Source organism: Schistocerca serialis, chromosome 7 (genome assembly GCF_023864345.2).
Source record: "Schistocerca serialis cubense isolate TAMUIC-IGC-003099 chromosome 7, iqSchSeri2.2, whole genome shotgun sequence".
NCBI lineage: Eukaryota > Metazoa > Arthropoda > Insecta > Orthoptera > Acrididae > Schistocerca > Schistocerca serialis.
The window spans coordinates 176,509,994-176,535,873 of NC_064644.1; the positions used below are offsets into that span (position 1 = coordinate 176,509,994).

The 25,880-nt window shown below is 43.6% G+C and overlaps 1 protein-coding gene across 1 annotated transcript in view; it reads left to right on the top strand.

Moving 5' to 3' along the window:
• LOC126412946 (nose resistant to fluoxetine protein 6-like) overlaps positions 1-25,880 on the top strand; it is a 52,477-nt gene that overhangs the window by 9,734 nt on the left and 16,863 nt on the right. Inside the window, exon 2 of the mRNA XM_050082838.1 lies at positions 19,796-19,938. Coding sequence (XP_049938795.1) covers positions 19,796-19,938 — 143 coding nt within the window. The remainder of the gene's footprint in view (positions 1-19,795; positions 19,939-25,880) is intronic.

The following is a 25,880-nucleotide window of genomic DNA, read 5'->3' on the forward strand; positions in this document are numbered from 1 at the left end:
TTCTTTTGGCAACAAAACCCTAATTTTCAAAACAGTCTCCGTTCAATGCGATGGCCTTATGCCACCTTACAGAGGTCTGTACTCGTATGCCCACATGATACCACTACAGTGGTCGATGTCGGAGCCAATGTCATGCTGCACAAATAACTGCATCAAAAATTGTCACGATCAGCCTCGTACACAAGCAATTCTGCGCAGATGGTCCTTCGTTGCTCTTTATGGACTTCTGTCAGGCGGCGAGGTATCCAGGGCGCACACGCCTTTCAGTACCACAGTTGGTGGTCAAGTGTGTCAACGCCACTAACAGAGATGCTCAGTTAAGCAGCGAGGTGTTTCATTGCAATCCGTCAATGTCCACGAATAACAGTGTCCGCACATTCCAACATTGCAGGAGTCACAGCTGTGTACAGCCGGCCGCCATGAGGCAGATCGGACAGGTTTGTGCGATCTTGCTGCGATGACGACAGACGCCTCGCCCAACGACTCACCATGCATTTGTTGACCGTCAGGTTTCCATAGACATTCACCCAGCGCCTGTGGATATATTTTACAGGCGCTATTTTGAAAGCGACGATAGCGCCGCTACCTATCGGAACTCCATGGAAGTAGAGCGGCTAAAGAGGGAATATTCTACGATGACTCACGACAAATTTCGAATTTTTTCAACCGTAACGGGCCGAGAAAAATGTGTTGCAATAGTAATTTGAACGCTCTTCGTATTACCTGCAGCAGTAGAAGTTAAATTTTATAAATAATGTACACTCCTGGAAATGGAAAAAAGAACACATTGACACCGGTGTGTCAGACCCACCATACTTGCTCCGGACACTGCGAGAGGGCTGTACAAGCAATCATCACACGCACGGCACAGCGGACACACCAGGAACCGCGGTGTTGGCCGTCGAATGGCGCTAGCTGCACAGCATTTGTGCACCGCCGCCGTCAGTGTCAGCCAGTTTGCCGTGGCATACGGAGCTCCATCGCAGTCTCTAACACTGGAAGCATGCCGCGACAGCGTGGACGTGAACCGTATGTGCAGTTGACGGACTTTGAGCGAGGGCGTATAGTGGGCATGCGGGAGGCCGGGTGGACGTACCGCCGAATTGCTCAACACGTGGGGCGTGAGGTCTCCACAGTACATCGATGTTGTCGCCAGTGGTCGGCGGAAGGTGCACGTGCCCGTCGACCTGGGACCGGACCGCAGCGACGCACGGATGCACGCCAAGACCGTAGGACCCTACGCAGTGCCGTAGGGGACCGCACCGCCACTTCCCAGCAAATTAGGGACACTGTTGCTCCTGGGGTATCGACGAGGACCATTCGCAACCGTCTCCATGAAGCTGGGCGACGGTCCCGCACACCGTTAGGCCGTCTTCCGCTCACGCCCCAACATCGTGCAGCCCGCCTCCAGTGGTGTCGCGACAGGCGTGAATGGAGGGACGAATGGAGACGTGTCGTCTTCAGCGATGAGAGTCGCTTCTGCCTTGGTGCCAATGATGGTCGTATGCGTGTTTGGCGCCGTGCAGGTGAGCGCTACAATCAGGACTGCATACGACCGAGGCACACAGGGCCAACACCCGGCATCATGGTGTGGGGAGCGATCTCCTACACTAGCCGTACACCACTGGTGATCGTCGAGGGGACATTGAATAGTGCACGTTACATCCAAACCGTCATCGAACCCATCGTTCTACCATTCCTAGACCGGCAAGGGAACTTGCTGTTCCAACAGGACAATGCACGTCCGCATGTATCCCGTGCCACCCAACGTGCTCTAGAAGGTGTAAGTCAACTACCCTGGCCAGCAAGATCTCCGGATCTGTCCCCCATTGAGCATGTTTGGGACTGGATGAAGCGTCGTCTCACGCGGTCTGCACGTCCAGCACGAACGCTGGTCCAACTGAGGCGCCAGGTGGAAATGGCATGGCAAGCCGTTCCACAGGACTACATCCAGCATCTCTACGATCGTCTCCATGGGAGAATAGCAGCCTGCATTGCTGCGAAAGGTGGATATACACTGTACTAGTGCCGACATTGTGCATGCTCTGTTGCCTGTGTCTATGTGCCTGTGGTTCTGTCAGTGTGATCATGTGATGTATCTGACCCCAGGAATGTGTCAATAAAGTTTCCCCTTCCTGGGACAATGAATTCACGGTGTTCTTATTTCAATTTCCAGGAGTGTATCTGCTGCAATTCTTGTTGCAAAGACCAACAACTGGAATGTTTCTCCAGTGCCGAGAAATCTTAACGTAACTGTCAGTCTATGTCAGAAAGCAAATACAAGTTACACACAGGAAGTTTTTACTCTTCTGAAACCTTATGTGAAATGTACATAAACTTATCTCTTGGTTTTATGGACTTCGTCATGTTTGTATCCTTTCAGTAATATCTTTTTCAATGATGGTGAGCAGCTTCGAAAAAATCTCCCCTTCCATTCAAATGAAATTACGAAACGAATCTCGATTTTGAAATCTATGTTACTTCAGAATGATGATAGTCGACGCAACATCGAGAATATGGATATTTTGCATCTGCACACTGACACTGGACGATATAACTATATTCAATTTAAAAACGAAAATGGGATGAGGATTCAATTGAGTTAACGAATAACTTCCACTAGTGTGGTACACATTTTAGATCATAGTACAGCATTATTCGTTACGTTAGTATTGGGAGAAGGGCGGTACGACACCAAAGTACCGTTATCCAAGATGGCGGCGATGACGTCATCAACTGACGTCAGTTGATGACATCATCCAAGATGGCGTCTGTGACGTCAGTTGATAAAGTCATCCAAGATGGAAGCCATGACGTCAGCTGATGATGCAAGTACCATTACCCAAGATGGCGGGATATTTGAATTTTGGCGGGAAAGTGCCACACCCCCTCCCCCCAAAAAATCGTGGTAAGTTCAAATTCCAACAGGATAATGCACCACACCACGGTTATCTCTACTAAGCAAAGAAATTCACAGGAGGATAGCTCACTTGGGCTACCTCCACTAACCTGTCACCCGACCGCCACTTCTTCCTACGAACTGGTGCCAAGTTTAAATTTTCACAGTAAACAAAGTTCAATTCCCCTATCTACTAAGCTAAGAAAATGGCGCAAAAGAAAGGACACTTTTACTAACCTCACACACCCGACCACCACCTCCTCATATGGATTCGTGGGAGAAAAGGACTTGAAGATATGCCTTTATTATTCAAACAATTTCATGCAGGTGTGTTCGTCACTGAGTCCAGAGCCCAACTGGCTTAGTACACATCGCCAACACCAGAGGACACACTCATGACATCAGGTGATGACACAAGTACCGTTACTCAAGATAGGTGCATACATTTTGCTTGCCACGTGACCTAGATCATATCGCCACCACCAGAGGGCGCTAATGTGACGTCAGGTGATGGCGGAAGTAGCATTATTCAAGATGGAGGCATACAATGTGTTCACCACGAGGCCTAGTACATATTAACGCCACCAGAGTGCGCTTCTGTAGACTTGGAAGAATTTTCGTGAATGCCCCGCCCATCTGGACTTGGAAGGAAATAGTTAAACCCTCCACAATGATCCTCAACCGACTGCCATGTACCCTTACCAACCCATGTTGTCAGGCTAACGTACACTAACATGCACTAACGTGCACAGTACACGATGTAATCAAAGATAGTGGGGGAAAATGGCGGGAAAACGACTCTGCCTATGCTAAATGTAAGTCTTAATTAATTTGCAAACAATCTCTCCACCACAAGATCCAGACTCCAACTGACCTAGCACACATTATTGCCACCAGAGGGTACTGTCATCTCTCCTGTGACCTAATCGCAGATGGTGGTCTGCAGAGGAAAAATGGCGCGAAAATGACTCTATTTAGGTTGGAACATTTTATTTAGCGATTGAGTATATTTATCACACTAACTCGAAACACTCGCCCTAATGTGCTTGGGGTCACAATACACAGTCTGCAGACTCGCAAACAACTCCTAATTTTCCGAAATAATTTCGGTACATACCTGCAAACTGCTTCTAAATAATGCAGCACAGTGATCTGTAGACATGCTCAGTACTCATAAACTGGCCAAATAGCGCCACAGCCTACTGGCCAGCTCGCAAAATAATGCAATCAAAGCCGGCGCAAGCACTGCCCCGCCCCCACCCCCCCCTCCACCCCCCCTCTCCACAACCCGTCCACCAGACAGGAAGTGAGCGGCGGTCTGCTGTCAAACCACACACAGGCCCCTGCTCGGATCTGCAAGCATTAGGTGGCCACATCCATTTCATACTTGATTTCTCAGAAATTCCTATCCAAATTATGTGTTCACCTAGACACAGGTCCTGGAGCGACTGGGCAGGGACGTGCGCACTGTCGCAGTCATGAGCCATCGCCGAACACAGGTGAAAGCTGCCTCTTGGCGCCATTGATGACGCGATCAGATAGGAGTGAAGACTTATTTACAGACCACAGACACTCCAAGTTGGGCCACGTGCGTGGGTTCGTCGCTACCCTCCCTATAACTGTAGTCCGGTGAAGACGCTGCAAAAATCCATTCCAGAATAGCACATGCTGCTTTCTCCTTAGCAAATCTGATGGACCATGCGTGACGTGTGGGTTGACGGTTTGCTGCACGTAGCTACTTACCATCGTAAGTGCATCTAGCAATGTTCTTAATGTTATAATGAAGCCACATTGCTATCTAAAATAATAACCAAGTCGAGCTCTAGTAAATTGCATAGTCCCCCAGAAATACTTAACGTGCGCTTTTGTAGGAGTTTTCGTGTTGTCTCAGCTTGCATGCACGGAAATTCCTGCCCTAACAGAACTTTCTTTACGACAATAACGCACAATAACGTCGAACGCAGTCTTCTTGCGGACCTAACGTGGTACCCACTCCATCACGTGCTACCTTTCCTGCTCTCAACATACGTAAATGTTCTCACCGTTGTGTAGAGGCTCCATATCCCAGCACAAAGGATGTGATTGAATCGAGCATTATGATTGGCTATTGTCGAATTTACCCGCCGAATTTCTGATACCGCCGATATCGAAGCACTGTCCGCCTTTTTTCCTTCTGCAGACGAGACTTTCAGCGGTTATTTTACACAGATCGCCATATTGCACTGAAAGTTAAATCATACAAACTACCATACATATCGTCAAATAAGGAAAGACACACAGCCATCCTCTCTACTCTTGCCATAACATAAACAGGTAACTTTACAATGCAGTATATACACATTTTACACAATGTAAGCCACAGTAACTTTACAATACAATATATACAAATTTTACACAAACAGTGCAGTTATCTTTTATACCTGTACAGCACCCGAAAAAATTATGGAATGCCTACACTCACACAGGCTATATATACATCACGATGCTCCACAGTCCTAGGGAAGCGCCGTCAGCCTTTTCTTTCTTTCTACAGACTTGACATTCAGCGCCATACAAAATCATCCCTTTTACATAAGAGCACCCTCAGCGGACCGAAGTCGCTCTCAGAACTCTTCTACAAATTCGAGATCGTTTCCTCTCGGCACAAACGCGTTACTGTTTCTGCTCTGAACCTGATCTCTTTTCTACAGACATCTCCAGACTCGGGGATTACAAGAACACACTTATTTTCACCATAATATCATACCATTTTCGCCGACATCACGCACTAGGCAGCATCCTACCGATCGCTAGCGCAACATAATTTACAAGATATAGACTGTAAATTATTTCTATACAAACGCCAAACTTTAGCGAGGTCCAGCGTGCTGTAAACCACTCAGTAACTAGAAACAAGTGGAGTAAACCGATTTTTCCACTCTCGAATGCCGAAATCGGCGATGTAGCAGATTCCAAATCATTCCTATAATTTACAAGCCAACTAAGGTCTTTCCTATGTCTAGAAAACAGGAAAACGTGTCTGCCACACACCACAATCGATCTTCTCTCAACCAAATAAAAGCGCGAAATGTGCAGAAGAAATCAACTGAACAATTTACATGGGAGGGAATAACGGTCCAGCGCAAACGCAACATCTTCTCAAATTTCCACTTGATTACGAAAGCCACCCAACACATACTAAGTATTAGTTCGCTATTTGGTCGTCTAGAGGACGGACAAGTTAACTAACATACATTCCTACAATCCAACAGGCCTCTGAATTCGGACTGCTGCTGCAGTTAATGGGAAACATTAATCATTCCCACCACAGGCCATGCATGCACGGAATCATTCTAGAAAACCTGTCATAAATATATTGTATCATTACACTCACAATTAAATGTTACGATCGCAGTCTCAATTGAACAGCACTCGACAATGAGCGAAGTATCAGAAATACACCCTGCTGTCGGCAGTAGCTCTGGAAATAGAAATATCACTACCTTTCTTATCATTTGAAATACTCTTCCCTTTGCTATCACAGTACCCAAGTCAAAACCATACTCTCTTTACGACTGGACATAGTTATTTCTGTTCCACAAACACATACTTTATAAACCTGGTGCTCAAATGCGAACATATCAGCCACACACCAGAACTACTAAGTAAAATACTTCGTCGATAACTGATTGCCCACGATACGAAATAATACTGATCGAAAATCAACCACGGGTGGCCATGGTCTCATGTTTTTCTTGCAAGTGCGACAATTGTGTCTTAGAAAGAGAGACGTAATTGGCCTGATGTTAAAGAAAAATCCGATCGCAGCAACTACCGTATGTTACTATCACAAGCGATCTTCGTTCTATAGGCGCACACAAGTATCCAGGTAAAAAGCTATACCCACTTTACGAATCTAGATACGACATTACCTCTGAATGAGATGTTTTTTCCGGACAAATACCATGACGGTGATCATAGGAGGGTGTAAGCCCACGATGCACCCTCGAGACAAAATTACCGCATTTTGAAAATGATTTGGCTAAGGAACATAGTACGTAAGAGGTATTTGACACTCTCTCAAACAGATAATTCTATACTATTTCTAGCCCATTCTGTCTCGATACCATGTCATAGCTTCTGCTATATATCCACTGAGTTATAGGCGATGACTGATTGAGAAGGAGCACAAACAGTAGTAGTAGATGATGTGCCGATTGAGGTCAAATAAAATGTACACTAACTTTTTCAGCTCTCTAGTCTTATGCTGTCCTCTAGAAATGATGTCCATCATTTGGAATCAGGTCTTTCCATTCAAGCACATACCTGCAACGGATCACACCATGAGTGAATCATATTTCTGGCACTAACATATCTCGAAACGAGTCACCTTCCTCAAACCTGTCTGCTATAGTAAAATTACAACCTGGTCTTAGTCATCCCCTACGCATCTTGTAGCCACGCCCATTTCTACGGCTTCGCTCATATGATCACTCCATTTTAAGTCGTAACTGACCAGAAGTTGGAGAAAGACAGATCCACCACCTTCTGCATCCCATGTAGAAACAGAACGATCTGAATTAGTGCAACAGGAGCGGGTTTTGACCATTCGATGGAAATGCTCACATTGTGGTACGACCCCAAACTACATACAAGTACCACAGATCCGCGTCCATTCAAATCAATCAGCCCAACATGCTATCATCGTTATTCTCTCTCCCCTCCCCCCCCCCCCTCACCCAACATAGAAAAATTACGAACTATAGAAGTTCCACTAACTTCATCTGATATAGAAGTCACATAGGCATTGATGCCGAAGCAATGACGCAGACCTGCGGTGGGCCTCCAGGACGGAGAAAGAGATTTTGCAACGCTCACCCCAGAATAGCGAAGCGTGCAGCCCTCCAAGCATTCCTAACAGTATACCCAATCCCTCACCGGATCCTCACCTTAAATTGCTTCTGCTACTGCCGCCTATTAAATATACAGATACCGCAGAGGCCACTCTAAAGTTTGATCACCTATACTCTAGGCGAATGATCGTATCCCACAGACTGTACTAAGTCACAAGAGATGCTCCCTCTGGTCCTGGTTCAAACACTGTTTTCTAACGCGCTTTCGTACAATGCCAAACATTTCGTTTCTCTGCCACGACTTCGAGGGCAGTGTCAGGTTCTAACCTGACGCTGAGAAGTTCTGATCCACGGCCTTCCGCAGATAACTAGACGTTGCATGATGTAAATCAAATTCTTACGGCGGATAGCATAACACGTCACACACCGGTTGATTTTAAATAAAACAGTTACAACATAAGCAAACTCGAACAGTTGTACTGCGTTGGCGTAGGTCTCCAAACTACAGTTCGAAGGTCATTCACGAGCTCTACATTTAGACTCTTCTCTCACACTGACGGAATAGCTGATGACTCTGCATTCCCTTTCGGCTGATTTCTCATATTGCATTCACGTACGCGGTCGGTGTTTTGGTGCTATCCATCCCAGAAGTTGCTGTCCATCCACCAAAACTTTTTCCCAACTCAAACAAGCGATATCAGTCAATCATTATCTGGTAGCCAGTACATGGATGGGATGGATAAGACACCAACCATGCACTCTAATAATAAGCATCATAGTTCATAGTGTGAACAATTTTACAGTAACTTCAGCGCTGCCCAATGATGTGGCAGCATGTTTTCCCAATTTGAGTATCATAGCTAAACTACCCCTTCTCCACTTTGCGAGTATCAGTGCGAAAATGTATAGATGACTGTGCAGTACATCCATTCAATTTTAATTCTCGAACAAATAAATAATCAAAGTATACCAGACAGCCCTCCACATATTTCTATCACCTCAAACATAATGTTTAATTTACGATCTATCTCTCTCTGGATATGGGAGTCACGAAGCATTCTCGATGTCTTAGGGTAAAATTAGAGAGTGAAAAACCCTCCTCACATTGTCATTGACCAACCCGCATTGCAACACCTTTAGCGAATTAATCTGCAACCGACCAGAAAAGACCGCTACACTCCACCTGGAGTGAATGAATGGAGCTTTCCGAGTCCTCTCCAATCTCGAGATGCGTCCATGTCGAGAGCTTAGCACACCTTATCGATGTATAGTAATAGATTTCAAAGTGCCATGATGTTATATCAGACAGTTAAGAAGAACAAGAAAGGAATGATTTTTAGAGGCGATGGAGCTCCAGACAGATGAAGTTCGGCGCATTTTTACGTAAATCAACCAAGCTATCAACTCTGAAGTACTGTTCTAAGAGTCTAGGATCGGTACCTGGAATGTATCGGTAAGAGAGAACATAAACACACGCACTCCTAAGGCTACATCGTTCTGCACTCAAAACGGGCCTATAGTGTTATATCACCTGCGCTTCCGACCTATCAGACTTATGGAACGCAGCGTTGTTAATATTCATTTGTGAGAAATATAATTCAACCTCAGTACATAATCCTCCTTCCTGGTTTCTCTACGAAAAACTATGTTATCGAACCGTAAAACACCTGCTCTATGAGATTCGAGCACAATACAGCTTTCCAGAGACGTATAGTGTCCACTGTTCACATCCGAGCACCGTTCAGGAATTATACAATGACTGCGTCAAACCAATATAAAATGATCGTTAGTAGCAGGGGATACATCCTACATGGAAACAAATAAACGCATAGCAGGAGCGTCCGAAGTGTGAAAATTATAACTCAGTCCATCACTAACTCTGTAAACAACACATCTGTCGGGCAAATGTATACATGGGGATTGCAACGCATCACAAGCTCCTATCGCTAACTTAGTTATGATGCTGATGTCTCGATTTTACACCCAAGATGCGATAGGGGGGATGGAATACATCACATAAATCAAAGATCGTTTAGAGCAATGTGTCAAGGTTGATCACATATGAGATGGAAGTCCTCTGATGACCGACATGTTTACCATTAACGATCGCAAGCAGACAGTGCTTTAAAGGCATACAGAACACGTGGCTGTATACGAGCAGAACGCAGGCTATGTCACGCGACTGTTGCATCCGGACAGAACAAGGGAAAAAAATTGACCTACAGCAACTTCTCCTTCTCTAGAATGAATCAGTCAACCATTAAATCGTACTTCGCCACAGCTCTATCTGAATCCATCACCCGTCCACTCTCTGTTATCTTTTAACGCAGATGCAAGTAAGTTTAGAGGCTACAGCGGCCGGCATAGCATTTAGTCTCACTACAACAACCTGATCAACACCAATCCCTGTACCCATTATGACGCTCCATATTAGCTCAGGAATATTTGTTGCAAAAAGGTCAAACATGTTCTTGCAACCATTTACACTTCGAGTGGTCTCCTGAACTAATTGTTCTAAATAACTAAATAATTTTCTGAGAACGCATTGAGAACGCAGTCTGACGATACCTAGCAGCGACTTTGAACATGTATTTTCTCCATCGTATCGAGGGTAGATTGAAGTCACCACCAACTCTAATTGTACCAATGGGGTACCTACTTGAAATGAAACTCAAGTTTTCTTTAAACTCTTCAGAAACTGTATCATCCGAGTCAGAGGTAGGGGGGGGGGGGGAGGGGAGGGGAGGGGAGAGAAGGTAAAAGGAATCAATTATTAATTTATTCTGGCGGCCAAGTATAACTTCTACCTGAGTATCTACTTCAATTTCACTACAAAGTAAACTACCTCTGACAGCAATAAACACTCCAGCACCAACTGTGTTTAATCTATCCTCTCTGTACACCGCTTGGTTCTTTGTATAAATTTCGTTTGAACGTTTTTTCAGCCTTATCCAGCTTTCCGTGCCTATAACGATTTAAGCTCCAGTGCTTTCTCTTAGAATTTGGAGCTCTGGCTTCGTCAGCCACAGATATCCTTCGAAATATGTTCGTCAGACACAACAGGCAGGCTCTGCAATCGGCCTCGCGGAAGTCTTTCGCCACCTCCCACACTTTGCAGCGACCTCCCACTCGCCAACGAGTGAGGGATCAACCTCAACAGCCTCAACCTTTGTGACAGAAACCAACACCGCCTGGAACTGTGCGCGAGGGTCATCAACTCAGCTCACATGTGGACGGCGCAGTCACAGTCCCTATCCATAGCAAAGACAGCAGAATTGAACCTCACATAGTTATGAGAACAGAAGACTGTGCCCATTAAGCTCACTGACACGCAATAAATTAAAAGGGTAAATTAGTATCCACAAAGATAACTGGAAGTAAGTTGCTCCTGTTTGAAGCTCATAAGTATGGTCTGCACCAGTAAATTTCAGTGCACTCAGTGGAAGGTCAGTTGCTGGGCTGGTGTGCAAATTTCGGCCTTCGTCGCCGATGAACAGTAGTCAGCCTGGCTTGATGATGGACCAAGCACCTGCTTCTGAGGTCCATAAGCAGCAACAGCCTCAACCTTTGTGACAGAAACCAACACCGCCTGGAGCTGTGCACAAGGGTCATCAACTCCGCTCGCATGAGGACGGCGCAGTCACAGTCCCTATCCATAGCAAAGACGGCAGAACTGTACCTCACATAGTTATGAGAACAGAAGACTGTGCCCAGTAAGCACAGTTCATAGCCACTTGCTTCAATTGGGCGGTCAGTTGTTCAGCAATTGCACGACTATTCGCCTGTACACATTTCTGCAGCTGTCGTTCACCCCTGTCATCTATGGCCTGTGCTGCATCACGGCTGGCTCGGTGCCAGTTTTGTATAGTCTCATTTTGCCGTGCAGGGTACACTTTTACAGCGGTGGCACGCCAAACTTAGGCCTTTCGAAAATGCTTCCATCCTTGCCCCAGAAGCCAATGATCAGACTCTTCTGGACGTCAAATAAATCACTCCCTCTCTGCATTACAGAAAGTGCGCTGATATGAAACTTCCTGGCAGATTAAAACTGTGTGCCGGATTGAGACTCGGACTCGGGACCTTTGCCTTTCGCGGGCCAGTGCTCTACAAACTGAGCAACCTAAGCACAACTCGCGACCCCTCGTCACAGCTTCAATTCTGCCAGTAGTTCGTCTCCTTGTTTCCGAGAGTGCTAGATCTTCAAGGATCACAGGAGAGCTTCTGTGAAGTTTGGAAGCTAGGAGACAAGGTACTGGCAGAATCGAAGCTGTGAGGACAGGTCGTGAGTCGTGATTGGGTAAAGCACTTGCCCGCGAAAGGCAAAAGTTTCGAGTTCGAGTCTCGGTCCGGCACACAATTTTAATCTGCCAGGTAGTTCATCTCAGCGCAGTCCGCTGCAGAGTGAACATCTCATTAAAAGATTACAGCACTCCCCGCATCCTCCTGATAGGTGTCTAGCGCTGCCACATGCCGTCTGTAAGTGGTTACTGAGTTTTGACATCGAACTTAAGCGATGATGACATTAAAGTTATTGGACTGAGTAGTTTCTTTATGCACTTTGAAAAACTGTGTTTGTGCACTTGGCTCTGTTATACACGATATCTGAGGTAATGTTCACTAGCCATACTTCTCCGAGATCACCAGCATACCTAGAATTACATTCCAAAAACTGAACAACGGGCTACTACGAAACGTAAGATCACACCAACGGAAAATGATAAATAATTGTACTGAGCTGTCCTTATCGCGAAGCTTGGTTTGAACACCGCATTGCTTTACTAGACGTAGCCCTAGTGGAAGTCGGACTTTCTTGACGTACTTTGTCTTTCAATCTATCGTACCCAGGCAGCTACAAGGGGATCTACAACTCTGACAATTGGCTTAGGTGGAATTTTTTCCGTGCAGAAAACATTGCAGAGGCGATACAAGGGATAAATGACAGAAAAATTATAGGATGGACTGTGGGGTGAACCCCAGGCTTTAGGATTTCTAATACGGTACTAACCTACAGAGACACCGAGGATCCCTCAAAAATCTTAGACATAACTAAATGAGTATCCGGCGTTTGCCTGCGTATGTGTTTATTCCAACCTTCTATCAGTTCATCTCCTCCTTACACTCTCTCTATGCAACCCTGCTCTCTCTCCTAACTACCTGTCTCCTCCTCTCCTCTCTCTGTCCATCCCCTCCTCTCTCCTGCCTCTGTTCATCTCCCCTTCCTCCTCTCCCTGTCCATCTGCTCTGGCGCCCTCTCGCATCCATCTCCCACTCCCTTCTTTCTCTGTCCACCTCCTCCTCTTGCGCCTTCCCCTTTCTCTGTCCATCTCCTCCTCCTGCCTTTCTATGTCCATCTCTTCCTTCCTGCTCTCTGTCTGTCCAACTCCTCCACACCCTCCCCCACTTCTCTCTCCCCACGTTATCACTTCTACCCCAATACAATATTCCTTTTTTTATCTCCGTCGCAACAGTATGTCTTTCAAGACAGTAAGCATCATGTTTACCAAGTTCGGTTGACATCCGTACAAGGGTCTGGGGGCTTTTTATCCATGGCTTTGCCCGCAGGCGCAAGTGTCACATATATTTAAAGTACTTCGGTCTTCCTCGGTAGCTGCACGGTCAGCTCAGCGGCTTGCTAACCAAAGGCACCTGGATTCGATTCCCGTCCGGGTCAGAGATTTTTCTCTGCTTGTGGACTGGATGCTGTGTTGTCCTTGCATTCGTATCGTCATAAATGATATTCCATTGTTGAGACGGCTGTATGGGCACATCGCGAAAGGCAATTTGAAAAAAAGAAGAACGTATTTCAAATATATTTCTACACATATTTTATCTGTATCTCTAACGTACTTGTCCCTGCACTTTCGCTTCCATGTCGCTGTGGCTGTTCAACAGTTGCATGTCCCATGCATAGTTTCGCGAAAATCCTTAAGGCACTGCTGTTCACCATTTTCAGGAACGATCTTGGTTTAATGTTTGGGCAGGAATTATTCACAACTAAGTAGTGGGGCCTTACACTCTTCCACACCGTCTAACTGGTCGCGTTTACCACGTATTTCTATAACATGTATTTCCCGGTCTCCTCGAAGATGTGTCGCTTCAGGCCAGAAGACGGATTTTCTTCCAGCGTCATGAGGCATCTCCCAGTTTCACAAATTGAGTGAGAAGGTTCTTGGACAGATAATACGCTGGACGCTGTATTCGACATAACGGACCTGTTCACTGGTCTGCAATATCCCCAGATCTCACATCACTTGATTTTTATCTTTGGAGCCACCTGAAGGCTCCTGCGTATCAAACTCCTGTAAATACTGTGGAAGAACTAGTAAATCGAATTACTGTTGCTGCAGGATTCGTCTTAGATCACGCCAACGTAACATTATCCATTGTTCACCGTTCCGTTTTTTGACGGCTTGAGTCAATGGCGCACACTTAGAGTATTTACTGCAGTAATCACAATGTACGAGTACGGTGATGTTTCCTCCAGGCAAAGCGAATACACTTTAGCGTTGCCTAGCGCACTAACTACGAGTCAGAGATCCCACGTTCGTATACTTAATTTAACTATCTATATCCAACCTATCATCCCATAAAAAGTGTGTATTTATTTCTGAAACACGCGGTATATGTGCCTGGACCGTGCCACAACATCTACTAACTTCTTATGCAATTTTCGTAGCATCTAAAATAACATCGTCTGCAATTCCACTCTGTACGACGCAAGAATTATCGGCACATCTGGCCCAGACTCTACGACCTCAATACAACCCCCATTATCAGCCAATGGCGCAGATACGACTGCAATTAAATAAGCTATGTTGCCAGCCCCGCACTTAATCACTTCTTTACAGCCCGGACTCATTCCTGCTACCTCAGACTCGACAATTTCACTCGATATAGGAGCTGGTACTTGTACATTACTCATCTTAACTTCAGCGTCATTACTCTGTGCCTCGGGCTACCTCCCAGGAATTTGTATTTATTACGACACCATCTACAATTACAATATTGCAGTGGTTGTGTTATTCTGACCACAGCTGTTATGAACCACATCAGATGAATTCGCAATTTCGAATAGTGACTACCATCACCTGTAGAATGGAATGATGACAATGAAAATTTTTGCCGGACTGGGGCTCGAACCCGGATTTCCCGCTTATCGCGAGCGGTCGCCTTACCATTTGGCTATCCGTGCACGACTCCAGGCCAGACCCAAATTTCAATATGTCGTCAACCATGCGTCTGCGACCTGTGCTCGCACATCCATTATGTATATTCCCGTACAGGTCAGACGCTGTACTTGAAAGTCGGTTGCCCGGTATTGGCAGATAAATACGATATTGCAGTGCCTGTGTTAGTCTGATTACGATGAAAAGTTCCTTTGGACATGCTCGCTTTTTCAGAGGAACTCTGCATCGTAATCAGAATAACACAGGCACTGCAATATCGTATTTATCTGCCAATACCGGGCAACCGACTTTCAAGTACAGCGTCTGACCTGTACGGGAATATACATAATGGATGTGCGAGCACAGGTCGCAGACGCATGGTTGACGACATACGGAGGGTTGGGTCTAGCAGTGAGTCGTGCAAGGGTAGCCAGATGGTAAGGCGACCGCTCGCGTTAAGCGGGAAATTCGGGTTCGAGCCCCGGTCCGGCAAAAATTTACATTGTCGTCATTCCATTCTACAGCTGATGGTAGTCGTTATTCGCAATTCCGAATTCATTTGATGTGCCATCTACAGTTAGTTTAACCTCTACCGTTAGCAATGTGAGGCAGGCACACCGTCCTCTGGTGAACCTGACTGGCGTCGGCTGTCAGGCAGCTGTCTTCCGGCCCAGTGAAGAGATGCATGTGTAGGCGCCATGCGTTGTTGGCGTCGGGCCGAGCAGTGGCCGGTGGCCGGACACTGGGCTACAGCTTCGACGTCAGCAGTGCTCTCCTGCTTCTGCTGCGACGGCATTCCATGTGGTATGGTGTCTCAGGCCCTGCTCGCATCCATCACGAGGGCGAGTTAAGACTGCTGTGCAAGAGACATGACCCACCGCCTCTCTGGCAGGCGTCTGACGATGGGAGGAGCTGACAGAAGGTCAGGAACGCTGTGGCGCCGAGTCCCACAAGCAGAGGCGAATTTAGCTGTTTGCCGCCTTTAGCCAGAGAAAAACGTCTCCGCCTCTCATTTCGACTTAAATGTACCACCAAGTAACTTACAAAAAAAAAAAAAGAGTTCAAATGTGTGTGAAATCTTATGAGACTTAACTGCTAAGGTCATCAGTCCCTAAGCTTACACACTACTTAACCTAAATTATCCTAAGGACAAACACACACACACACCCATGCCTGAGGGAGGACTCGAACCTCCACCGGGACCAGCCGCACAGTCCATGGCTGCAGCGCCTAAGACCGCTCGGCTAATCCCGCGCGGCGCTGCTAAAAACAACAAAGAATATATGCATATTGAACTCATCACACTGGAGCCATTCAAAGCTGTTTACGGCGTGCTTTCTTTGCAGCAAATGCATTCATCTCGTCTTCATACTCCTATTGCGTTGTCATGACAGATTTCATGAAGAGGCCGACAAGACTATTCACTCGAGCTTGCAACATGGATGATCGCAAATAATTCTTAAGCCTTTTGAGGAGGGAGAAAGATCACTCGGCCGAGCAATTTTTTGCAGTGATTGACAGAAATAGTCGTAGAGTAAAATCTAAATAAGGAAACAGTTCTTGAACGTGGTCTTAACGCAACATTCTATACAGAGTAGTTACGGAGGAGGTTTATATTGCGTTCCTCGCCAGTCAATAATTATTCCAGGTCGTCTGTGTAACTATTTTGCAGTTTTCTAGCATATTTCAGTAGTTCTCTGTTGTCTCTTCAAGGAAATCAACTTAGAAACTCAAAATTGCTACAAAACTCTTTTAGCGATCTTTTCTTTTCTCCAATTCAAATATCAATCTCTCTACAATAAGCAGAAAGTCTTTTTTCCTTTCAAAGTAGTATCTGACAAGGCAGTTTCGTCCACTTTCAGTTTTCTTAAATTTTACCTTTCTGTGGCTGTTTCGTACATATTTATATTACTCTTTTCGATTCTAGCGTTTCTATATGTGTCGTGCGTAGAACATTTCTCTCGAACGTAATCAAGTCAAGAATCGTACAACTTTATTAAAGTCCCCGAATCTGTATCAACACTTGACAACAATTTATTTGTAGCATTAAATCGCTTCGGAAGCGGGGTACCCATTCTTCTCGTCATCTAGCATGGACCTGATGTCGTGGTGGTCCTGCTAGACTCGGAGCGTATCTGCCTCAAAATTCACACATATTTATCGTTGAACTATCACCCAGCCCCCGGTCACGTAGCTCAAATGGTTCAAATGGCTCTGAACACTACGGGACTTAACATCTATGGTCATCAGTCCCCTAGAACTTAGAACTACTAAAACCTAACTAACCTAATGACATCACACAACACCCAGCCATCACGAGGCAGAGAAAATCCCTGACCCCGCCGGGAATCGAACCCGGGAACCCGGGCGTGGGAAGCGAGAACGCTACCGCACGACCACGAGATGCGGGCTCACGTAGCTCACAGCATGGGTCTTGCCCTGGTGTATTAAGACGTCCTGCCAGCTTCTGCTGTCACTGATGTGCGGTGCAGGTTTCACCAAGCATGTCTCGCCCGTGTCACAGTCCTTTTGCCTGTGTGTTATTCTGACCTACACGTCAACACACTGTGCTTAACAGCCCGTGGTAGCTAACGCAACGCGCCACACGGCAGCCACAAGCTTTACTTAAATCTGAGTAGTGACACTACATGACCAGTCGACTCTGTCGTCGTTGTCATAGTGGATGCTGTAGCCATACCAGGCACGTAAAAAAAAATGGTGAATTGTTCCTGATTCTTAAACCACAACAAAATAAACGTTAGGATGAAGATGCAATGTGGAAAATAATGTCCGCCGACGACTATTCTTTTAATGTTCATTGTTAACGGGTTAGTTCAGCTTTATCACAAAAGTAAAATACAGGCTGATGATTAACCTCATCGCTGTTGTTGAACGAATATAAAATAGCTCGAGCCCCCAACTTAGTGATTTGTAAACTCATTATATGCAGGGTGTGCGGAAGTTCCCGTTACAAACTTGTAGGTCTCATAGAGGAAAGTGAGTACATACTATTTTGAATATCCGAAAACTTTAGCCAACGACGCTAGAGAGCGCCAAAGTTACAGTCGCCTGCGTCTGTAGATGTATTGTATATACAGGATCATTCTGTGATGATGTTATACAAACTGTCAATGGTGATGGAGACGGATAAATGTATCAGTTTGAGGTAAGGGTCCTGTTTCGGAAACAAACGAGTCGAAAGTGACAAGCGAAAATCATTCTGATACATCTGACCGTGGAATACATGTGCCGGTGCTGTCGTTGCTAAGAATGTAGGGTATGCAACTTTCAGAGGTGGTAGTATGGAACAAAACAAGAAAAATGTCTAGTAAATTTGGGTTCTGAAATGCATATCCGAGGATCTATGAGCACTTGTTCATCTTCAATAGTGTGAAACACATCTCCTCTGTTGAACAAGTACCCATGTTTACTAAACTTTTCTTTTTTGTTCTGGTCCATACTATCACCTCTGAAAGTCGCATACATCACGTTCTTAGCAGCAGCAGTACCGGCACATGTATTCCACTGTCAGATGTATCAGAATGATTTCCGGTTATAGCTTCCTACTCGTTCATTTCCGGTATAGGGACCCTTACTCAAATTGATACATTTATTCTCCTCCGTCGTCATTGAAAGTTTGTAACATTATCACTGTATCACCCTGTATATACATATACTTACATGCGCCAGTACCTATAACTGTGACACTCTGCAAAGTCGTTGAATCACGTTACCGGACATGTGTTCCTATTCAAAACGTCATGTACTGATTCCCCTCTACAAGTTTGTAATGGAATTTCCGAACATCCTGTATTTAAAAAAACTGGCAACAGTGAACGTGTTCACAGTTCAAAATTGCCCTATGTTCATATCAACGCTAACACAGCATGTGCAAGTCGAATAGACACCGAATGAAATGATTGTAAGTGTCGACCAGCACTAAAATAATCAGAGTTTCCTCTAAGCAGACTGAGTTAAAATTCAACTCGAAACGAAATCACTCGAAGTCCGAATCAGGTTAACGCACGAAAATTACGTATTCCAGTGAACTTCAGACAAGATAATTCCAAGTGCTGACCAATTCAATTTTTTTTATGTCCCCACTGAACTATCGCGGGAAATATTTCAAAGTGTCGCGGCCGTCTTTTCGAAAAACATCTACGTTCATAAACCTGTGCAGTTGTATCATCGTCCAGAGCAGAATAGGTCCTGCCTGTTCAGTTCCGTCCAAGCAATTGCACCAGTTATACTGGCATATTTTTATACGTAAGTCCAATCTTAAAACTAGATACGATGTTAAGAGTATGCTAAAACCCTGATTATATTGACATATTACATTTAATAATACGTTAAGTAGGTTGCCCATAAATCTAAGTTGAATGAATACATACTGCGTCTCGAATTATTATTGTAAATACATGTATGCTACGTGTATTTTATTGGAAATGACCTCCTCTTTTCGCTGTTGCACTCTAAATTCACGTATCTTTAACCACATTAAACAATGAACGAAACTACATACATTACTTACGCAGTCTCTCTATACAACCAACGAACCTGCTCTTTCTCCTCTTCTAGATGGTGGATAGCACTTCACTGTAATTAATACAGTTTGCCCTGCATATGTGCAAACGTAAACAAAACTATGCAGTTCTTCCTATGCTCTTGTTACAGAACGTCATGCCACATACTACGTACGACTTTCAGCGTTCAGTTCGATGTAAGTTTTGTAAGAATAAGAAAAATCCAATAGTATGGATGATATGACGCTGAATCGATTATCTAATTATCCATCATTATCAAAACTACACTGAGGACAATGGTAGATATTTAAGATTATCCTGCATGTATTATGTTTGCTTGTTACATGTAAACAACATTACTGTCGTCATATTCAGGGCCAGTGAAAACTCTTCTGTCGTGGCGAGGTTTCCAGCCACTGGCCAAACTGAGCTACTGCGTCTACTTGGCACATCCAGTCATCCTCTTCTACCACTGGGGGATTACGAGGACACCTATCACCTTCGGGCGGTACTATATTGTAAGTATTGCTCTCTGCTATTACACTCGTAGATACCACTCACTTATCCAAATTAATAAGTGCCCTGCTCATGTAAAACCTAATATACTTTTGAAACGGAGACCAAATTAAGAAACATTACAGAAACGCAGGGGACAATGAAAAATTAAGTCTTACATGTTGAAGTACTGCGATGTATGAGTCCCCAAACTTTTAGGGTCATAATTATGCTGATAGTGGGCGATTCTTAGCTGGAACTTTGAGATAAGGAACAAATTGCTGAAAATGAGCATTTAGCTTTTTATCAACATAAATTACTTACACTTTAAAGCAACAACTTCTGCTCATACAGTAACCCTCCACTGCACTCGGCACAATTCATTAGCCCGTGTACCTAATAAATCAGAAAATCAGAATAAACCATTGATTCCGAAGCACTGCAAATGGAACTGTATGGGAAAGTACTCACCTATTCACCAGAATGGTAATTTATTCCTTTATCTTAGCAAATACCAAATTAAAGCTATCATAGGTGTGGTGCAGTTATACTCAAACACTATAGCTGGAATAATGCGTAATCACTATTCGTATTTAAGTGAAATACTAATTAAACTACTGTTGCCAGTGCTCACAGTGGACAGAAAACATAAAAACCAGTTGTTCGTGATTATAACATGGATTTACGTAACAGTCTGTTGTACTAGCATTAATGATATCAGTCACTACAGGTGTGCAAACAAAATCAGGGCGACATAAAATGTGATTACTATTGCCTTTCACTTAACAAATTTAGGTAATTTAATGTGGCAGTAAACAAATCGATTACCACACAACACGCCATTACGAAGACGGCATACATCCCTTCATTCTCTAAAAGAAGTTCGTCCTCTGACATTACTTGGACCTTTTTAAACATAAACTGCAAGTATTTTTTACCTGGCATGTCAGCAAGCAGCGTTCAGAAATCAATAAAAATGAGGTCTTTGTAACACCCGCTGAAATTCTGCGTTAACACAGAAATCACGTTTTTACATAGAATCACCCTTTTACACAGAAATCACGTTTTTACGTATAATGCGAGTTGATACCCCAATAATACCGCTATCGAACGGAAAAAGAGTTAGGAGGCTGAGAAATTACGACAGACGACTTCTTGCGGGCAAATAGGCGCGAAACCATTGCTGTTAGAATACACGATATCCAAGCAATCACTGGGAATAGTCTCGTTTGGAAATATCTAGGAGTATGCATACGGAGCGATCGGATGCGGAAAGAGCAAGCGTCGAAAAGGCAGATGTCATAACAAGATACATTGGAAGAGTCCACATGGAGTAAAGACTACTCACGAAGGTCTCCAAAACTCTGAGATTCGACAAATGCTCCTCAGTCCAAGACAATTACCATGTACGATTGAAAAACAAACTAGTGAACCTACGAAGAGGAGCAGCGTATTTTATCTTTATCATAATTCTAGCAAGTGAGAAATTGTCATAGAGAATGTTCATCCAATTCCTGTGGCAGACATTACAATAGTTGCGTTCTTCATCATGATGTGGTTTACTGTTTAACTACCGAGACCTTACGTTGGTAGAAGAGCCAACCAATATTTTTCTGCCTTCATTATATGTCTTGCAAAAAGAAAGTGAACGTAAAATCAGAGAGATTCGGGCTCATACGAAGATTTATCAACTGTCGTTGTTACCACACACTATTCGCGACTGAAACAGGAAAGTCGGGAATTGGCAGTGGTAGAAGAAATAGATGACAATTTCATTTTTCTAAATATCTTACTGGTTTTACTGTCCACCAAATACTAACCCAATTTAATAACATTTTAATTATTTTTATTTCGATCAAAACGAGAATCTGGCTGTCGGCTGGCTATGCTCTCTGAGTGTAACAAAATACCAGGATGTCAGTTTACGCAAAATTCACGTCTGTGGTATGAACTGAGTAAATCTCAGATAAACAAATACTCGTCTTAAACTTAAAAAGTGTGATTTCCGACAAAGCCATATATTGGAATTTGTTAGGGCCCGAGAGTTTCTAATGACACTTTTTCTTTAAGCTGCTTCCGGACTCTTTGCAGATTTGCTTCACAGTCAGGATTACTAAATACTAGACGGTTTTAGGATGTAATCACCAATTTAATGAATGGATGAGTGTAGTTTTACTATGGCTTTGTTGTGCCAATTTTCGAAGTTTATCCCAAGGCATTTCCAGCTCATCCTTGAATAATGCACTCTTATTAATCATCTTTCGGGGTGAATAGTTCCCACAAATATTGCTTTCCACCTATATTGTATACAGAGCATAACCTAATTAATAGTGGAAACTGACAAAAGTGTTAAGTATACGACAATACAATCGAAGACATGGAAACAATATATATGCGAGATAAATGCGTTGTTGCGAACCGCTAGAGAGTTCAGCATGGAATATGTCCTAGTAAGTACAAACGTGTTTGAAATGTAAATTTCCAATTAGGTCCCTATCCAACTGGACTCAAACTCCACCCATAGCCTACATTAACAGGAAGTACAATACTAATTCAGTGCATTGTATCTTACAGTTCACTCTACACTCGTACCTCTAAATGGAGGTATTCCGTTCTGTCAAAGATGCTTTTGGGAAGCAAGCACTTATCGGTATGTTTAGTGTGGCAAGCGAGAAAATGAATTTTCTCTTTCGCTCGGCCAACGCCAAGCCAAGCCAAGCCTAATGCCTACCATGAATAGAGGAACAAAGAGACTGCCTAATAATCTTATGTGAAATTAAATGTTTAAATACTGCTACAGAATTTAGCCGGGTTATACAAAACTATGCAAAGGCCTTAGGTTCTGAGTCTCGGAGTGATCCGCTATTTGTTTCTTCAAAAATACACTTAATACAAGTTTTTCTAAATTTTGAAAGTGCATAATACTGAACTTGGAATGTTTTAACTTCGGAATTATGTTGCGATGGTTATAAAAGCATTCTTTAGAGATTTTCATGAAGCTACCTCATTTAGTTTTCGAATTATTCTACTTTCCTCGAAATCTTAAAAGCACGTAATATTGAAGTTAAAAGTTCTATTTTTGCAGTGAGGTTCAGTTTTTTCTAAAAACCTAGGGTAGAAGTTTTTATGAAGCTACCTCAATTACAATTTTTTGGAACTTTTACTTTTTGAATTAGCAAGTAAAAACCAATTTTCGTGCCAAAAGCCAGAAAAAGGTGTTAGATTAACTTACCTTAATAAATAAGATACAAAACTAAAATGACAGCACTGTATTCGTGTAAGTAATAATGAAACTGTACCAAATTTTACTGTGATACTGTAATTTAACAAAAGGTACAAACGTTAGAAAGAGACGGTTCAGATGATTCTGTCCGCGTCTCTTTCCGCTTAAGCCCCAGATGGCGTTAATGACGACTGATGTGATTGGTTTTTCGATCGAATGAGATATCGCGCACATCTTGAGAAACGGTGTGAAAGTGAACGTACTTGGATTAATAATTTAACTTGAAAACCCGTGTTTAGTTTAGCGAGCTGCGATTCTGTTTCACACGCTACATTGTAGAAAACTGTGAGGCAACCGAATGAGATTATTCTCCACCTTTAAGGTGAGCTATTAACTTCAGGAACAAAACTCTCTAAACTGTACCAATTGCTAACTACGATAGAACAATCTGTAATGAATTTTCAAACTAATTCTTGTGCTTGTGAGTATTTGTCAGAATCCACAGCTCACTTAAATGACAGTAGACTTTTATTTATCGTCGTGGTACCTGACTCCTCTGGCTTATTCTTAGAAAGTTATAATATTTTATTTCAATTTCGGCGAGCTGAATTGTTGATCTGTGCACTGAAGCCTATGAATAGTATATTTTCCATCCCTTTTTGGCTGTTCACACAAAAAGTTTTCAGCCCCTTGCAAATGGCTGTGGTACCTTAAAATCGCACAAGACTACCAAACATTTCAACTTACAAAACTAATAACAAACCAAAAAATTTTACTCGTCGCCACACAGCCCCTGGATTACTTCGTATTGCTTGAGAAGGCTGTTCAATTCATATTCTGGTTCTTCAAACTTATCAATGGGCGTTCTGTACACTTCACTATTCAGTTGACCCCAATTAACCCACAAACTGCACTTTCGTGGACGCTTGTTTGCCGTAACGTTTGCTTCTATTACTTTATACTTTCACCCCTATAAGTTTTCGCTGTCAATTTTCATTCCCTCTTTATTTGACCTTACGAATCTGTTCACAGCACGTTAGCATATAATAAATAAACACTGATTATGCAGGGTGTAAACGATAACCGTGTAGAACGTACCACCGTTTTGTTGGGGCAGTCGAGTTGAACAACTTGATACAGTACACTTGCGGTCTATCAAATCGAGAAACAGCTTCAAAGTAGCCAACAAAAACCATCTAAGCTACAGCGAATGCGTGCTGCGCGAGCTTTCGGCTAAAATCGTCCTTGAATATTAAAAACTCCTTGTTGTAGCTCTTACAAAGAGTAGAATTGACGTTTGTGTAAATTTTACCTCAAACTTTTGCGAATTCTAACAGCATAAAATTAACAATTAAATTGGTTTATTTGTCTTCCTGTCTGACAACGAAACTACTGTGCTTCCATCCGAATCCACCAAAAATAACCGCAAATATACAGGGTGAGTCACTAACTATTGCCACCAAGAATAACTCCGAAAGTATGATAGGATCTGGAAAGTTCGTGGGACAAAAGTTGCATGGGACAACGGGGCCAAAATACGACATTGGTTTTTTGTTGCTAGGTGTGGTCGCTTCAGAGATGTGAAGGTTAACTTTGTTTTTTTTAAATCGGGTGCTATTATTTGGTACTTATTTTCTGATAGCGACTATCGAGACGAATCCAGTGATGTGTAACAGTAAGGTCTTTGAAGATCAACGAAGGTCAAAAAGGTGGCATGAACGTTCATTTACAGAAGGTGTTCAAACTGATGACCTTGGTATCAATGCAATGCTGCAATCTTCTTATCATGGATTGAGTGGTATTCCTTATCACAGTGGCACTTATCGAAGCGCATGCTCTGACAATTCTCTCTCGCATACCTTCAGATGTCTTTGGAACGTCTTTATAAACAATGTCTTTTACGAATCCCCACAAGAAAAAATCAAGAGACGTCAAGCCTGGCGAAAGAGCCGGCCACGACACATATCCGCGTCCACTCAAACGATTTGGGAATTGCAACTCATTTCTAGCCATTAGCGAAAAATGTCCCGAACATCCATCGTGTTGATATCACATTCTATTCCTCGTTCCTAAAGGTATTTCTTCCAATAACAGACCTAATGTTTCTTGCAGGAATGTGGTGTACTTCCCACCATTAAGATTTCCTTCGATAAAACAGGGTCCTATATTTCTGTCCTCCAGAATCCCACACCGTACATTCACCGACCACCGTTTTTGGTGTGCAACTTGCCGCAACCAACATGGATTTTCAGTTGCCCAGTAATGCATGTCATGCAAATTAACATTTCCATGGTTCCTGAATGTAGCCTCGACAGTGAATAAAATCAAATTAATAAATGTGTCATCCCTCTGAATCTGAAGTTGAGCCCATCGGCAGAATTCAGTGCGACGCATACAATCCGTATCAGTTAATTCTTGGTGGAGACTGACATGGTAAGGACGATATTCATGACGATGCAGAACACGAACAACGTTACTCTGGCTCATGCAAGATTCCCTTGCGATTTGACGCGAACTAACACAATGATCTCGAATCACAGTGGCAATAGTACCAATTTCCGTTTCCTCGTTAGTAACTTTCCTTTGCTGGATATGTTTCGGATGCATTGAAGATTCAGTTGTTCTCAATTTATCAAACACATATTTAAGTGTACGACGTATAGGGTGAGTACGTTCAGGATATCTTTCAGCGTATAAGTCTGTAGCTCTCACTGAATTTCGTTGGCATTCTTCGTAAATGAG